The sequence below is a fragment of the Oncorhynchus keta genome, chromosome 14 (genome assembly GCF_023373465.1).
Source record: "Oncorhynchus keta strain PuntledgeMale-10-30-2019 chromosome 14, Oket_V2, whole genome shotgun sequence".
Lineage (NCBI taxonomy): Eukaryota > Metazoa > Chordata > Actinopteri > Salmoniformes > Salmonidae > Oncorhynchus > Oncorhynchus keta.
In genome coordinates this window covers 74,138,998-74,157,900 of record NC_068434.1, presented here as the reverse complement: position 1 = coordinate 74,157,900, position 18,903 = coordinate 74,138,998, and the positions used below count along the sequence as shown (strand labels likewise).

At 42.7% G+C, this 18,903-nt stretch overlaps 2 protein-coding genes across 2 annotated transcripts; both read right to left on the bottom strand.

The window, feature by feature from the left end:
• Positions 1-520: 520 nt before the first annotated feature.
• Positions 521-1,780, bottom strand: LOC118393980 (serum amyloid A-5 protein-like). The gene is made up of 4 exons (XM_035787244.2): positions 1,632-1,780; positions 1,408-1,513; positions 1,062-1,200; positions 521-854 (listed from the first exon to the last, which is right to left on the bottom strand). Exons 2-4 carry the CDS (start codon positions 1,493-1,495, stop codon positions 716-718), a joined length of 366 nt encoding a protein of 121 aa, XP_035643137.1. The 5' UTR covers positions 1,496-1,513; positions 1,632-1,780; the 3' UTR covers positions 521-715.
• LOC127907085 (mitochondrial glutamate carrier 1-like) lies at positions 1,667-18,894 on the bottom strand. Its single transcript, XM_052460778.1, has 9 exons — positions 18,887-18,894; positions 16,936-17,061; positions 16,734-16,789; positions 15,761-15,851; positions 15,020-15,077; positions 11,546-11,606; positions 11,143-11,240; positions 2,941-3,290; positions 1,667-1,787 (listed from the first exon to the last, which is right to left on the bottom strand). Exons 1-8 carry the CDS (start codon positions 18,892-18,894, stop codon positions 3,036-3,038), a joined length of 753 nt encoding a protein of 250 aa, XP_052316738.1. The 3' UTR covers positions 1,667-1,787; positions 2,941-3,035.
• Positions 18,895-18,903: the final 9 nt, after the last annotated feature.

The window sequence follows — 18,903 nt, the reverse complement described above, 5'->3', positions numbered from 1 at the left end:
TCAACAAATTGGCTTGGTGGATCGGTGTTCAGTTAAACCAGCATCTATTGGATGTAAGTGAGAAGGGGAGGACACGGTGTGTGTTGTGTTGGAGAGAGGGAGCTTAGGGATGAGCATGGGGATGTGCAGAGGCAAAGAATTGTTGTTGCACCCTCAAAGTTCACATCACCTCGTCATCTGCATTAATCTTAGCCTCTTGTCTCCTATGTTTCTCAGCTTCTTCTATGTCTCCTATGTGTTTCTCAGCTTCTTCTATGTCTCCTATGTTTTTCTCAGCTTCTTCTATGTCTCCTATGTTTTTCTCAGCTTCTTCTATGTCTACCCTATGAAAAACATGTACTATGTACGGCTACCCCACTGTCCAAAAGTTCCTCTTTCTAGTTGTAAAGGGCTGACCGGTTGCCAGGTGAAGGCTGGGAAAATGCCAACACCAGATCATTTGAGTGTACATTTCATGATTTCAACATTTCTTTCCAGCCTTCCCAGTCATATCATACTGAATACAGAAAGACTTTTGGTCTCTGGTTGTGTAATCACTTTATTTTCGCAACACTTTTGAAATACATTGAATACTAAGTTTCAGTACCATGTACCTGTCTATTAGCAGAAATAATTTTTGAGAATATGACATTTTTACCAAAAGCAGTAATTAAGTGCAATATGTTTGTTTGGAATTTGGTCCTTCAGTTTGGCTAGTAACCTCCTTTTTGTAGGTTCAGTAGTTCTTGGGGAGTCCTTGGGGTCTGAATCGATTGGGGTCCCCTCCATTACGTCCCCAGCGGTTAGCCTCCTGGTCAGCTGCTGAGTCCTCGTGTCCTCGACCACTGGAACCCTGAACCATCTCCCGGCCATTACTGAGAGAGGAGAAATATTACATAAGTAACTCGCCAACCACAGTAAACCAATAATGGTAAAATTGTCTTTCTGACCAGACTTTTTTTTTTTTTTACAAAAAGTGGCATAAAGATCTAATTAGAAAAAAGAGAATGTTTTTACGAGATAATTTGATGACCAACTGAACCACATTATAAGCATCACACAGATATTTGAGAATCACCCACCTGATGACTGTTGCTGCCCACCTGCCCCCTGGTCCTCTCCTGGCAGCATCATAGTTGCCCCGAGCGTGAAAGTACTTGTCTGAGTTTTTCCAGTTGGCGTCCTTCATGTCGCCATATGCACGCCACATGTCTTTAGCACCTGCAGGGTCAGGAGGACACAGATGTTGAGTTTGACACTTACAATGAACTTAACAACTTTTCAAACCACTAGCCTCAAGAAATAACAATGACTTTAAAGGAGTCCTCAAATACAGTACATGTTGCTCTTGATAGATTTGTTGCTACTGGTTTCTGTATCTATTTCTGTCAACAATGAAGAAACAATGACTAAAGTGTATAAACGGACCTCGAGCAGCTTCACCAGGGAAGCGGTACCACTGAGCTTGAGCTCCTACAACGAGGGTCAGAACAAGTCCAGCTAGAAGCAGCTTCATACTTGCAGATGCGACAAACTGAAGGAAACACGAGGGTGAGAGAGAGCATAGGCCACTATATGAATTGCTAACATATTTACAGATCATTTATTCAACTTAAACTCAGACTGCCTCATATAAGAGAGTTATCGCTTACCTTCTAGCTCCTTAGTTAGTTAGTCAGTCAGGCAGTTTGAACTCCCTTGTGTTTTGTGTTGGTTTGTGGTCTGCAGCTTGTTCTTATATTCCACTCAGACCAGGGAGGAGTTCTGTTTTTCCAAAAGCTGGAATTCCCTAACTTCGTCCTCCCAAGCTATTACGATCAGAAGTGTATGCCCGGGAACACAAGATGAGAAATTTCCAGGTCATGACAAGATGAATTAGAGGACGTGCTCTGAAGCCTTGGGCAATAAGGAGGATACTCCACAATTGTGTAACTAGGCCTACAGCTTAGAAAAACAAGGCATCAAAATGTGATGCGTCTGTATTAATAAGACTAATGGGGGAGCAGTTTGTTTTTCTGCTTTTAATGTCGTAATTGTCATGATGGTTGAGGTTCCAAAAGTTTGCCTCTCACCTAATATGAGAGAATGATTCCTTATGATATGATTCATTATAGACTACTATAGTAGGGTAGAATACAGGTATTTAATAGACATAGACATGAAAGGCAATTTGCATGTCCACATCTTACAGTTGGCACCTTTATCTTAAAGGTTACACAATTACTGCTCCCCCTCACACCTATGCTGCTGTTCATTGATTATTGATTTCCATTACCATTAGTATCCTACTACTGGTCACAATGGCTCTTTTTTACAAATCAAATCTAAATGTATTGGTCGCATACACCTATTTAGCAAATGTTTTGCGGGTGTAGAGAAATGCTTGTGCTCTTAGCTCCAGCAGTGCAGTAATATCTAACAATTTACAACAATACACACAGATCTAAAAGTAAAATAATGGAATTAAGAAATATATACATTTTACAAGCAATGTCAGAGACTGAAGTATATATATATATATATATATATATATATATATATATATATATGTGTGATGGGATGTATAGACGTTATGGACGGTATGTGGATAGAATATTTAGGGTATCTGTAGAATACGTAGGATAGAATAGTATATATACAGCAATAGTTGAATGAAATGGCATTAAGAATGCAATATATACTGTATATATGAAATTAGTAAAACAGTATTTCAACATTATTAAAGTGACCAGTGTTCCATTATTAAAGTAATTAGTGATTCCATGTCTATGTGCATAGGTTAGCAGCCTCTAAGGTGTAGGGTTGACTAACCGAGTGGTACCCGGCAAGTGACAATGACTAATTTCAGGGAAGGGTACTGCATGGAGACTGGCAAGTGATGGCTATTTAACAGTGTGATGGCCTTGAGATAGAAGCTGTTTTTCAGTCTCTCGGTCCCAGCTTTGATGCACCTGTACTGACCTTGCCTTCTGGATGATAGCAAGGTGAACAGGCTGTGGCTCGGGTGGTTGATGACCTTGACATCGGGTGCTCTAGGTGTCCTGACATCGGGTACTCTAGGTGTCCTGGAGGGCAGGCATTGTGTCCCCGGTGATGCATTGGGTGATGCATTGGGCAGACCATAGCACCCTCTGGAGAGCTCTGCGGGTGGTGCAGTTGCCGTACCAGGGAGTGATACAGCCCAACAGGATGCTCTCAATGGTGCATCTGTAAAAGTTTGTGTGGGTCTTAGGGGCCAAGCCGGAGAACTTGGAGCTTTTCACCTTCTCCACTGCGGCCCCGTCGATGTGGATTGGGGTGTGTTCCCTCTGCTGTCGACATGTACAGCACCTTCAGAAAGTATCCACATCCATTGACTTTTTCCACATTTTGTTGTGTTACAGCTTGAATTTAAATATTTTAATTGAGATGTTGTGTCACTGGCCTCGACACATTACCCCATAATGTCAAAGTGGAATTTTGGTTTTAGAAACTTTTACAAATTAATAAAAATGAAAATCAGAAATCAGAAATCTTGAGTCAATAAGTATTCCATCCATTTGTTATGGCAAGCCTAAATGTGTTCAGGAGTAAAAATGTGCTTAACAAGTCACATAAGTTCCATGGACTCACTCTGTGTGCAATAGTACTGTTTAACATGATTTTTGACTACTTAATCTCTGGACCATACACATACAATTATCTGTAAGGTCTCTTAGTCAAGCAGTGAATTTCAAACAAAGATTAACAAAGACCAGGGAGGTTTTCCAATGCCTTACAAAGAAGGCATTAGGGGCATACTGCAACAACAACAAAAACTACATGGACAGTTTAAAGTACATAGGCCTCTTAGCATCACGTGAGGCCTACCAGTTTCTGGATATAACCCCTGTCTGGTGTCTTGAGAATGGCTGACTGACACTGCCTCTTTTTTTATTTTTTTACCCTGTTTTCTCCCAAATTTCGTGGTATCCATTTTCGTGGTATTAATTAGGGATTGGTATCAATCCCCAATTTCGTGGTAATTGTTTAGTAGCTACTATCTTGTCTCATCGCTACAACTCCCGCACAGGCTTGGGAGAGACGAAGGCTGAAAGTCATGCGTCCTGCGATACACAACCCAACCACTGCTTCTTAACACAGCGCGTATCCAACCCGGAAGCCAGCCGCACCAATGTGTCAGAGGAAACACCGTGCACCTGGCAACCCTGAGCCCGGTCCGCCACAGGAGTCGCTGGTGCGCGATGAGACAAGGATATCACTACCGGCCAACCCCTCCCTAACCCGGACGACGCTAGGCCAATTGTGCGTCGCCCCACGGACCTCCCGGTTGCGGCCGATTACGACAGAGCCTGGGCGCCCAGAGTCTCTGGTGGCACAGCTGGCGCTGCAGTACAGCGCCCTTAACCACTGCGCCACCCGGGAAGCCCCTAACACTGCCTCTTCTAGTCAGCAACAACACATCAGAAAACAAACGATAGATTTTAATGCTTTACTGTACTGACCTATTTAGCTTTAGTCCTCAATTGCAAATAATTGTATTTTGGTGTAAAACACTGTCTCGGGCGCTGCTCCAGAATCTCCCATAGGTGTTCAATTGGGTTGAGATCTAGTCACTGAAACAGCCATGGCATATGGTTTACATCATTTTCATGCTCAGCCAACCAGATCAGTGACCACCCCTTCCCAGTGGACGGGGGCATTGTCATCCTGCGGGCCAAAGCCATGATAGCCAAAATAATGACCTGCCCAGCATTTTTATACATGACCCTAAGTATGATGGGATGTTAACTGCTTAATTAACTCAGGAACCCCACCTGTGTGGAAGCACCTGCTTTAAAAATACTTTGTATCCCTCAAGTGTTTCCTTTATTTTGGCAAATACCTGTACTTAAAACAGTACCTTCGTGTAGTGTTACCAAATTATCCAATTTTGAAAGGGAACAAAAAAAAGAAAAAATAAGTTTTTAACTAGTTTTAAACTGTTATGGCCAGTGACATCATGATGACGTCATGTCGGTTGCATAATGACATGTCAGTATGGAGACAGCACAGCAAGGTTATGTGTTTCTATATTTGTTTTTATTTCTGTTTGTTTTGTACATCCGTATTAGTTTATATTTAGTTTAAGTTGTATGAAAAAAAATATATTTAATTTTTATATTATTTAGGTTCAGTTTTAGTGTTAAGAAGATAAAGCATTTGTGGGAGGCTAGAAGAAATATGGGTTTTAGAGTTTTTGTGTGTTTTTTGGGATGTCACAACTGGGGGGGCAGTAATATATATCATATTACTCCAGTGCTAGCCTCTCTACACTGGCTTCCTGTCAAAGCAAGGGCTGATTTCAAGGTTTTACTGCTAACCTACAAAGCATTACATGGGCTTGCTCCTACCTATCTCTCTGATTTGGTCCTGCCGTACATACCTACACGTACGCTACGGTCACAAGACGCAGGCCTCCTAATTGTCCCTAGAATTTCTAAGCAAACAGCTGGAGGCAGGGCTTTCTCCTATAGAGCTCAATTTTTATGGAACGGTCTGCCTACCCATGTCAGAGACGCAAACTCGGTCTCAACCTTTAAGTCTTTACTGAAGACTCATCTCTTCAGTGGGTCATATGATTGAGTGTAGTCTGGCCCAGGAGTGGGAAGGTGAACGGAAAGGCTCTGGAGCAACGAACCACCCTTGCTGTCTCTGCCTGGCCGGTTCCCCTCTTTCCACTGGGATTCTCTGCCTCTAACCCTATTACAGGGGCTAAGTCACTGGCTTACTGGGGCTCTCTCATGCCGTCCCTGAAAGGGGTGCGTCACCTGAGTGGGTTGATTCACTGATGTGGTCATCCTGTCTGGGTTGGCGCCCCCCCTTGGGTTGTGCCATGGCGGAGATCTTTGTGGGCTATACTCAGCCTTGTCTCAGGATGGTAAGTTGGTGGTTGAAGATATCTCTCTAGTGGTGTGGGGGCTGTGCTTTGGCAAAATGGGTGGGGTTATATCCTTCCTGTTTGGCCCTGTCAGGGGGTGTCCTCGGATGGGGCCACAGTGTCTCCTGACCCCTCCTGTCTCAGCCTCCAGTATTTATGCTGCAGTAGTTTATGTGTCGGGGGGCTAGGGTCAGTTTGTTATATCTGGAGTACTTCTCACTGTCCTATTCGGTGTCCTGTGTGAATCTAAGTGTGCGTTCTCTAATTCTCTCCTTCTCTCTTTCTTTCTCTCTCTCGGAGGACCTGAGCCCTAGGACCATGCCCCAGGACTACCTGACATGATAACTCCTTGCTGTCCCCAGTCCACCTGGCCGTGCTGCTGCTCCAGTTTCAACTGTTCTGCCTTATTATTATTCGACCATGCTGGTCATTTATGAACATTTTAACATCTTGGCCATGTTCTGTTATAATCTCCACCCAGCACAGCCAGAAGAGGACTGGCCACCCCATATGCATATGCCTCCATGCCCCAGGACTACCTGAATTCTCCCCAGTCTTTCTTTCTGTTCTGCTCTGCTGGTCAGGACCTCTTGGCCAGCCTGTTATAATCTCCACCCAGCACAGCCAGAAGAGGACTGGCCACCCCACATATGCTCTTAGGACCATGCCCCAGGACTACCTGACATGATGACTCCTTGCTGTCCCCAGTCCACCTGACCGTGCTGCTGCTCCAGTTTCAACTGTTCTGCCTTATTATTATACGACCATGCTGGTCATTTATGAACATTTGAACATCTTGGCCATGTTCTGTTATAATCTCCACCCGGCACAGCCAGAAGAGGACTGGCTACCCCACATAGCCTGGTTCCTCTCTAGGTTTCTTCCTAGGTTTTGGCCTTTCTAGGGAGTTTTTCCTAGCCACCGTGCTTCTACACCTGCACTGCTTGCTGTTTGGGGTTTTAGGCTGGGTTTCTGTACAGCACTTTGAGATATCAGCTGATGTACGAAGGGCTATATAAATAAATTTGATTTGATTTGGTGATGGGTCAGGTCATAGGTTAGCCCTTCTCATGACTCCAATTTTACATTGGTGTCACATATACTCCCTCTCTGGCCTCTAGGTCATTAGGCTGCTGAGTGTCCCGCACACCTGTCACCATCGTCTCGCGCACCTGCGCCTCATGACACTCACCTGGACTCCATCACCTCCTTGATTATCTTCCCTGTATCTGTCACTCCCCTTGGTTCTTTCCTCAGGTGTTATTGACTCTGTTTTCATGTTGGTGTGTTAAGTGTTCATTGTTTGATTTATTAAAACACTCACTCCCTGAACTTGTCATAACTAGGGGGCATTAATATATAAGGTGATGAGTCAGGTCATAGGCAAGGTTTGCCCTTCTCATGACTCCAATTTTACAGTTTTTGCAAAGCTGCAGAGAAAAAGCCATATTCTCAGACTGGCCAATAAAAAGAAAAGATTAAGATGTGCAAAAGAACACAGCCACTGGATGGAGGTACTCTGCCTAGAAGGCCAGCATCCCGGAGTCGCCTCTTCACTGTTGAAGTTGAGACTGGTGTTTTTGCGGGTACTATTTAATGAAGCTGCCAGTTGAGGACTTGTGAGGTGTCTGTTTCTCAAACTAGACACTCTAATGTATCCCGCACACCTGTCACTATCGTCTCGCGCACCTGCGCCTCATGACATTCACCTGGACTCCATCACCTCCTTGATTCTTCCCTGTACCTGTCACTCCCCTTGGTTCTTTCCCCAGGTGTTATTGACTATTTTTTCTTGTCTGTGGGTTGCGTGATCATTGTTCCTTTTATTTATTAAATCACTCTTTCATTGAACTTGCTTAATGACTCTCAGCACACTCGTAACAATTGGAGTCATTCCATGTCCCTTTTTATTAGGTATTAAGTTATTTGGTCTAGTATGAAACCCTCTATCTATAAATAATTTTATCCCTGATTGCAATATGGTTTTGGAAACCTTGAATACTCAACTTATCCATAAATAACTTTACAAATACAAAAGATAAATGTACTATTTTACCACAGATCTCCACTGAGGTGTTCTGTGTAACAGCTTCAAGCCAACGTTTTTTTTGTTCCCTCCTGAGTTTCCATTAGTTCAGGAAGTGCAATGCAAAACACCTCAGTGGAAATCTGTGTCTTTTTTGTATTTGTAAAATCATTTTGGGGTGATCTGAAAATAGAATTCCTGAGGTTTCCGAAACTGTATTGTGATTATTAACAGTTACACAAAACATTGACCCCACTGTTATTGTTCAAATGAGAACCAATGGCTGAATGGCCTTGGGTTCTCAAGAGCTAAAGTTAGGTTAGGTTTAAATTATGAAGTCAATCTCAATCTGACTTGGAATTAAAAGGAATAGTGTCCAGACTGGTGTAAAAAATATGGTGGAAGTAAACTCTTTCACCCATGTTTACACCAATCCAATGCTTTTCAAATTTAGTAGTACAAGTAAGCTATCTAGCCCCCCTAGCTAGTGAAAGTGATACTTAAAGTACACCTTTTTTTATCTCCAGGATGCATTTACCTGCCAGATTCAGCAGCTTGAAACCCTCCCAAAAGCCTGAAAACCACATGTGACATTTGCCCAAAGTTTGGGGAAAAAAAACACTAAAACACTAAAAACTATTACCAGTAATATGGACACATTACCAGTAATGTTTTGTTGGTGGTGAAAGCGAGCTGAGATGCCAGATGCCGTTCCTGACTAATAGAAACAGTTCTGACTGGAAATGAAACTTCGGAATTTCCTCAGCATCACATCCTGCTTTTGACAGTGTTACTATGGTCCTGTGCAAAACAAACAGTAGCCCCAAATAGAGCAGTTGACATGATGAAATATCGACAGAGATGGGTGTGTTTTCCCCCATCTTATCAGGGCATGTGTAACAGTATAGACTTAAGTCCGTCCCCTCGCCCCGACCTGGGTGCGAACCAGGGACGCTCTGCACACGTCAAGAGTCACCCTCGAAGCATCGTTACCCATCGCTCCACAAAAATTGCAAGGGGAACCTCTACTTCAAGGTCTCAGAGCAAGTGACGTCACCGATTGAAACGCCACTAGCGCGCACCACCGCTAACTAGCTAGCCATTTCACATCGGCTACACATGGATATTAAATGTATTTGTTTGAAATCTATCAGTAGATTGTTTCATTTCAGAGAGACTATCATGTTGTTGCAAAATGCCATATATCCACCCCACTCACAGAGAAAACAGTAGCACTGCAAGGTTTTACAGTCAAATGTGACAAGTATATATATATTTGACCTGTACAAATGATACATTGGTGATCATAGATATAGAACATTAGATGGGATGATGTCATAGACACCCCCCTGTACACTAAGGGCAGGGTTGGGGAGTAACGGATTACATCTAACCCGTTACATGTAAAGGATTACAAAAAAACGGTACCTGTAAATCCATTTTGTTAGCAGCAAAAATATTGTAATCAGATTACAGATACTTTTGAAAAGCTAGATTATTACTTCGAGGATTACTTTTAAATTCAGAAAGGAGTTTTGCGAAAAATACATCTTTGACACTTCGCTGTTTTCTCAGTGACATTAAAATCAGCCTTGAAAAAAGGTGCAAATTTAAGGTGGTTCCACACGAGCAAGTCTGACTATGACGACACACCAAATGTGTTTGATGCATCGTGGGAAAAGAGCAGAAATAGGCTTTTTTAGGCTACAGTTTGAAGTGATTGTGTTAGCTGTGTTGTTGGCTAGCTCCTCTGAATATCCAGTGCCCTGATGAGAGAGCTATGCCAGGGGAAATTGCGCATCATTTGCTTGTTGTTATGGATGTATCCAAATAAATGTCACTAGAAAACAGCTTAAACAAACGCAAATGCAGCTAGTTTGCTTTTATTCTGGCTGCACTGTTTGATGTGACTGTGAAATTAGCTAGCTAGAAAGCAAGGGATAAGAATGTTGCCAGTTCATACTAAATGTTCCATTTCCATACTAACGACTAGGTCCATCCATAGATACAAAAAAAAAGACAACGACAGAGTCGTATCACTGGCAACCGAACCCATAGAACGAACGACCAGGCAGCTTGGGGAGCAACTTTAGATTTGTGTTGGGATATGTAATTATCATATGTGTAAACATACTGAATTATAATTGGATGCATTTTACCGCCGTATCATACTGTGCTATGATTGGTTAAGACCACCCAGATGGTTAGGTCATGGTCAGTTGATCATGGTTGGAGATACGTGAACATGCAAGTTGTAGCTAGCTAATGAAGAGCTATGTTAAGAAATATCCTGTAGTACAGAATTTTATTATTTTGTACAAAGCGTGCAAAACAAGACAGGATATATCTCGTGAAGGATTTAATAGTAAGAAAAATGTCATCAAAATGACATTTTTATTAAAATATGTTGAATATGTTGGTAACCCGTTGAATAAAATTGACAATCCCTCAAAGCTGTTGGTTAGAGGATATATTGGCACGGTTTGAAATATTGGCACGGTAGAAATATAAATAATTGGGTGCAAAGGAGCAAAATAAATAAATACAGTAGAGGAAGTTGATAAATCACAATCGGTCGACCTCTAATCTGCGTAATCTGACTACCTCCATATTGAGTGAGTCACTGGTACTTCCTGCTTTAGTTTTTGTTTGTAAGCAGGAATCAGGAGGGCAAATGATGGTCAGATTTGCCAAATGGAGGGCGAGGGAGAGCTTTGTACACATTTTTGTGTTTGGAGTAAAGGTAGTCTAGAGTTTCTTTCCTCTCTTCTTGCACATGTAACAGGTAAAACAGATTTGAGTTTCTCTGTATTAAAGTCCTTGGCCACTAGGGGCACCGTCACTGAATGAGCATTTTCTTGTTTGCTTATAGCTTTATAGAGCTCGTTGAGTGCGGTCTTAGTGCCAGCATCGGTTTGTAGTGGTATAAATAGACAGTTGCGAAAAATATAGATGAACACTCTTGGTAAATAGTGTACTCTACAGCTTATCATGAGATACTGTACTTCAGGCAAGCAAAACCTCGAGACTTCCTTAATATTTGAATTTGCGCACCTGCTTTTATTGACAAATAGACACAGACCTCCACCCCTTGTCTTACCGGAGGCAGCTGTTCTGTTTTGCCGATGCACGGAAAAACCACACAACTGTATTCACACTCATACATGTATACACACACAACTGCAACTGTCCTTACCATGCACCTGTAAGCTGCATTGCTGTACAGAGATGTTCTTACCGTCTCCCGGGTGAGCTGCATTGCTGTATGGGACCTCAACTCCACTGGGCCCCCAGGGTCCCCAACTGCAGCCTGGGACATCAGCTTCCTCTGATCCTCTACATGTGTCATAACACACAAAACATCATCAATATCATCAATGTGACATCATTAACCAGGGACAGAGAAGCAGAAATGCCTCAGGAGTAGTTGGCAAACAAAATTAAATGTGGGGAGTATGTGGGGAGAATAACTATTTTACATTGATACAATAACAATGCTGGTTGTTATGGGTTCTAACTGATCAGATCTCTGTGATCTGTTTGTGTTTGTTTGGCTGACAAGATATTGGTTAGTCATGAAACGTTGACTGGGAACAGGGGAACATACAACCTCCTCTCTCCTTCTTCTAACCATCTCTCACCTATCCGCCCTGCATCCTGTAACTGAATCTTTAGCATCTCCATGGGAGTGGTGATGATGACCTGCACCAAGAGATGGAGAGACAAAGAGATGGAGACACAGAGAGATGGAGACACAGAGAGATGGAGACACAGAGAAATGGAGACACAGAGAGATGGAGACACAGAGAGATGGAGACACAGAGAAATGGAGAGACAAAGCGATGGAGACAGAGAGATGGAGAGACAGAGAGATGGAGAGACAGAGAGATGGAGACACAGAGAAATGGAGAGAGAGAGAGATGGAGACACAGAGAGATGGAGAGACAAAGAGATGGATAGACAGAGAGATGGAGAGACAGAGAGATGGAGACACAGAGAGATGGAGAGACAGAGAGATGGAGAGACAGAGAGATGGAGACACAGAGAGATGGAGAGACAAAGAGATGGATAGACAGAGAGATGGAGAGACAGAGAGATGGAGACACAGAGAGATGGAGAGACAGAGAGATGGAGAGACAGAGAGATGGAGAGACAGAGAGATGGAGAGACAGAGAGATGGAGACACAGAGAGATGGAGAGACAGAGAGATGGAGAGACAGAGAGATGGAGAGACAGAGAGATGGAGAGACAGAGAGATGGAGAGACAGAGAGTGTTGTGTTCTTTACCATTTGTACATTGTTAAAACACTGTATATATATATAATATGACATTTGTAATGTCTTTATTGTTTTGAAACTTCTGTATGTGTAATGTCTACCGTTAATTTTGATTGTTTATTTCACTTTATATATTTACTTCATATATTATCAACCTCACTTGCTTTGCAAATGTTAACACATGTTTCCCATGCCAATAAAGCCCTTGAATTGAATTGAATTGAATTGAGATGGAGAGACAAAGAGATGGAGAGACAAAGAGATGGAGAGACAGAGAGATGGAGAGACAAAGAGATGGAGAGACAAAGAGATGGAGAGACAAAGAGATGGAGACACAGAGAGATGGAGAGACAAAGAGATGGAGAGACAAAGAGATGGAGAGACAAAGAGATGGAGAGACAGAGAGATGGAGAGACAAAGAGATGGAGAGACAAAGAGATGGAGAGAAAAAGAGATGGAGAGACAAAGAGATGGAGAGACAAAGAGATGGACAGAGAAATGGAGATACAGAGAGATGGAGACACAGAGAGATGGAGAGACAAAGAGATGGAGAGACAAAGAGATGGAGAGACAAAGAGATGGAGAGACAAAGAGATGGAAACACAGAGAAATGGAGAGACAAAGAGATGGAGAGACAAAGAGATGGAGACACAGAGAGATGGAGACACAGAGAGATGGAGACACAGAGAGATGGAGAGACAGTGAGATGGAGACACAGAGAGATGGAGACACAGAGAGATGGAGACACAGAGAGATGGAGACACAGAGAGATGGAGACACAGAGAGATGGAGACACAGAGAGATGGAGAGACAGTGAGATGGAGACACAGAGAGATGGAGACACAGAGAGATGGAGACACAGAGAGATGGAGACACAGAGAGATGGAGAGACAAAGAGATGGAGAGACAAAGAGATGGAGAGACAGAGAGATGGAGAGACAAAGAGATGGAGACACAGAGAAATGGAGAGACAAAGAGATGGAGAGACAAAGAGATGGAGACACAGAGAGATGGAGACACAGAGATGGAGACACAGAGAGATGGCGACACAGAGATGGAGAGACAGAGATGGAGAGACAGAGAGATATTTCCCTCAGATTACAGAGATCCACAAAGAATTTGAAAACAAATCCAATTTTGAAAAACTCCCATATCTTCTGGGTGAAATTCCACAGTGTGCCATCACAGCAGCAAGATTTGTGACCTGCTGCCACGAGAAAAGGGCAACCAGTGAAGAACACACACCATTGTAAATACAACCCATATTTATGCTTATTTATTTTATCTTGTGTTCTTTACCATTTGTACATTGTTAAAACACTGTATATATATATAATATGACATTTGTAATGTCTTTATTGTTTTGAAACTTCTGTATGTGTAATGTCTACCGTTAATTTTGATTGTTTATTTCACTTTATATATTTACTTCATATATTATCAACCTCACTTGCTTTGCAAATGTTAACACATGTTTCCCATGCCAATAAAGCCCTTGAATTGAATTGAATTGAATTGAGATGGAGAGACAAAGAGATGGAGAGACAGAGAGATGGAGAGACAGAGAGATGGAGAGACAAAGAGATGGAGACGGAGAGATGGAGAGACATAGAGATGGAGAGACAAAGAGATGGAGAGACAAAGAGATGGAGAGACAAAGAGATGGAGAGACAAAGAGATGGAGACGGAGAGATGGAGAGACATAGAGATGGAGAGACAAAGAGATGGAGAGACAAAGAGATGGAGAGACAAAGAGATGGAGAGACAAAGAGATGGAGAGACAAAGAGATGGAGAGACAAAGAGATGGAGACACAGAGAGATGGAGAGACAAAGAGATGGAGAGACAAAGAGATGGAGAGACAAAGAGATGGAGAGACAAAGAGATGGAGAGACAGAGAGATGGAGAGACAAAGAGATGGAGAGACAAAGAGATGGAGAGAGAGAGATGGAGAGACAAAGAGATGGAGAGACAGAGAGAGATGGAGAGACAAAGAGATGGAGACACAGAGAGATGGAGAGACAAAGAGATGGAGACACAGAGAGATGGAGAGACAAAGAGGTGGAGACACAGAGAGATGGAGAGACAGAGATGGAGACAGAGAGATGGAGACAGAGAGATGGAGAGACAGAGAGATGGAGAGACAAAGAGATGGAGAGACAGAGAGATGGAGAGACAAAGAGATGGAGACACAGAGAGATGGAGAGACAAAGAGATGGAGACACAGAGAGATGGAGAGACAGAGATGGAGACAGAGAGATGGAGACAGAGAGATGGAGACACAGAGAGATGGAGAGACAAAGAGATGGAGACACAGAGAGATGGAGAGACAAAGAGATGGAGAGACAAAGAGATGGAGACACAGAGAGATGGAGAGACAAAGAGATGGAGAGACAAAGAGATGGAGACACAGAGAGATGGAGAGACAAAGAGATGGAGACACAGAGAGATGGAGAGACAGAGATGGAGAGACAGAGAGATGGAGAGACAGAGAGATGGAGAGACAAAGAGATGGAGAGACAAAGAGATAGAGAGACAAAGAGATGGAGAGACAGAGAGATGGAGAGACAGAGAGATGGAGAGACAAAGAGATAGAGAGACAAAGAGATGGAGAGACAGAGAAATGGAGAGACAGAGACATGGAAAGACAAAGAGATGGATAGACAGAGAGATGGAGAGACAAAGAGATGGAGAGACAGAGAGATGGAGAGACAGTGTGACTGTGTTTCAGAAGAGTTCAAATACCCAGGCAGACACAAAACTATTGTGCATAATTACTGTTGAGCCACAAGATGGTAGTAGAAAGCTGTCTGAGGCTGATACCCAAACTGATCTTACCTGACATGTACCAGCACCACAACCCGCCAGCATCTCCCTCAGCAGGCTAAGCTTCTGACTTAGAGAGAGAACAAATGTCATAATTATTTTGGTTCAATGACTTTGCTCATTTCCCTGGATGTTCTGGTGTTATCTTAAGTGATTTCCCTACATTAAACAAAAGGCATACAACATAAAACTATCTGTTTCTATACACATAGGCCATGACCATAAACACACATAAAACAATACACATACCATTAGTGATACACATAAAGAAACATGCATATACAAGCACAAACACACACACACAAGCACTCACACAGTCTTAGAGACATGTTAATAATTCACCAGTTCACTAGCACAGGTCACTCAATAATTTATCAGCCATGTTGTTGGTCCCCATGGAAATGTTGAGGGATGCTAAAGATAGCCCAGGTATGTCATGCGGATAATGCTGCAGGGGCCTGTGGGATTGGTCCTATCAACCATGCTGTGTGTTTACAAAATATTTATACCTCTAACGTATTACTACTAGATCCCAGCACATAGTGAGATATTATTACAATCCTATTTGTGTTGTGTATATCAAATCCAAACAAGAAGTTAGTTAAAGCTGATATAGTATATAATACATCTTTCAAGTACATCTATTCAAAGAGATCAGAGTGGGCAAGAGGTTGGTTTACCAGTCGGTTACGACTGGTGTAGGATTGTATTTGACAGGTAGGTGTTTGAAAGACGCCTCTGAGCACTACTCACCCATCCTTGGACAGGTGCTGTCTAAAGAAGTCATTGGCAGCTAGTTTGATGGCCTTCTCTGGAGTGACCAGAGTCAGGTTCACAGCAGCACCTAATGGTTAAAGAAATAGAGATACACAGAGTCATAAACAAAGAACATGCTCAAACCTGTGTGCACACACGCATGCATACACGCACACACACACACACACACGCATGCACGCACACGCACGCACGCTGTCGTGGAAATTTCCTCTATTTACCAAATCATGGGAGCAAACCACACACACAAGTCAGAGTTAGTTATCAAAGTCCATCTTTAATTATATGAGCTCTATCACAATCCTGTGACTCTCAGGTAATTCAGTGTCTCTCAGTGAATTCTCTGAGAGCCCCCTTCTGCATTGCGACTGCGATCCTTTAATAGCAAAGAACACACATAGTCAGACAGCATAGACATAATAAATCGTTCAGCTTTGTCTCCTTACTCAAACCCCAGAACCATAAACCAATCCTCCATATCAACAGGCATATATCAAATCCATCCTATCTTGACAAGATCACAGAGACACACTGACTGGCACACAGACATTGTGGAGCCAAGAGATACACGCTTGATGACACTTTGACCTCTCCCCTCTCTGCGGCCCTTGCAACTTAGTCTTGACATAGAACAGATACTGCAACCCTGCCACAGTATTATACAAAAATACCATTCTGATGAGAAGTAACTTACAAACATATGATGAATATAAAACATCTTACCTATGTTACCAACAAATTCTGATTATTTCCACAACAGCGCACACACACACACACACACACACACACACACACACACACACACACACACACACACACACACACACACACACACACACACACACACACACACACACACACACACACACACACACACACACACACACACACACACACACGCACACGCGCACACGCGCACACGCACACACGCACACACACAATTTTGTCCTACCTCTGTACATGCCAAAGTACCCCTCTGATTGGATGGTCTTGATAAGGCAATCTGACCTGTGTTGTGAACACAAAGGATTACTGTGCAAAGACCTCAGAGAATCAACCAGAGGTAAGCAGATACTACAAGCAAACTGCAAGTTTGTTTTATAATTTCTAAATGAGAATGGTTAAATGTGTGTGTTGAACAACATTGTACATACATGCTGGTGTAGAGACGGGAACCATTTTGCTGGTTCTGGAGACGGGTCTTGGCTAGGTCAATAGGAAATACACATGTCACACCAATCAGTCCAGCAATTCCCCCGTTGATCAATTTGGCAGGTAAACTGAGAGGGAGAGAAAGAGAGAAGGGTGAGAAGGGATCGAAAGGTGACAATGACCAATCAATAACAAAAGTTAAAAACAAGAATGAGAGAGCTGGAAAATGGTGGAGGAATTAGCTTTGAGAAACATCTGTGTGTGGAAAGTACTTGGCTTATCCCTGGGCATAGTAGCATTTACCTCAATGTTGGCTGGCTACCTGAAATGAAGAGTGTTCATTCATTGAGCCATGCTTTCAGAAGTATATGACTGTACAGCCACCCTCCTTCTGGACCAATCACATCAATCCTTCCTCTCCACTCCTCTCTCAACCCTAATTCTATCCCAAACTCTTCTATTTCCTCTACTCCTACTCCTACTCCTCCCAGATCTCTCCTGATTTGTGTGTGTGTGTGCATTGTATTTGAATGGAGCAAGAGAAAGCAGAGAAAGAGAGATGGGACATCCAATACTGTGATTAGAAATATGGGTGTATATCTGTTTGAGGTCTAGTCTGTCAGCTCATAGCACTCCTTCTCTCTTTGCAGGCATGTAACAATATATCTTTGACCGAATATTTCACTTTGTTGTCTTTATAAAAGGATCTACTGTGTGCGCGTGCGCGTGCGTGTGCGCGTGTGTGTCTCTCCATACTTCCACATAACACTATACCCATTCCACCACCTACCTGCCTTGCACATTCAGATTTGAGTGTTATGATTGTCAGGTAAACCTGACTTAACATAATTCACCCCCGTTAACTACACATCATTGCTCACCCGGTGAATCTTCCACATAAATGTATACACAGATCGGGTATTCAATACATGATGCTTATGTTTTCCTTGCTGCATTTCAGGGCTCATCACATAGATGCTGAGTGCAACTGCTGAGGCTACTTATTTCCACTTGGTGAAGCAGAACCCTGTTGTTACCCATTTCACATCTCAGGTAAAGTTAATAATGATATAGGGAAATCTATTGCTATTGACCCCTCTCTCTCTCTCACTCACTCTGTTCAAAGTCTGTACCAAGAAGCTGGTACAGTACTTTGAACCATACTCTCATTGGTTGCTTGTGTGGAGGTGTGGTCAGGCTCATCAAAACATTGTATGTCTGTGCATATTTTACAGTACGCCTGTAATTCTGCATTCTGTAATAATGAGTGGTTATGTTCAAAAGCCTAGCTGTATGCTAATTTTATGCATATTATCTATCTGTGTTAACTTATACATAGTCTACTCGTCGTATGCTTCTCTTGTGATGTCACAACAAGGATAGCCTGGCACCAGATTTGTTCCAGAGCATGTCTCTATTTTCACAAAGATTTCATCAGTGACCCTCAATGATTAACAAATACACTGAAATGGATGTGACAGATACCAATATTATAATTTGTCATGAACTGACCTACCACTTTTTATCCTCCTGGACCAGCTGTTCAAGCCTATATGGTACCTTTATTTAACTAGGCAAGTCAGTTAAGAACAAATTCTTATTTTAAATGACGACCTAGGAACAGAGGGTTAACTGTCTGTTCAGGGGTAGAACGACAGATTTGTACCTTGTCAACTCGGGGATTTGAACTTGCAACCTTTCAGTTACTAATCCAACGCTCTAACCACTAGGCTACCCTGCCTTCCCCTGCACCACTAATAACTGGATTCGATGTTATATTGTTACACTCAACAAATTGGCCTGGTGCATCAGTGGTCAGTTTAACCAGCATCTATTGGTTAGTGAGAAGGGGAGGACACGGTGTGTGTTGTGTTGGAGAGAGGGAGCTTAGGGATGAGCATGGGGATGTGCAGAGGCAAAGAATTGTTGTTGCACCCTCAAAGTTCACATCACCTCGTCATCTGCATTAA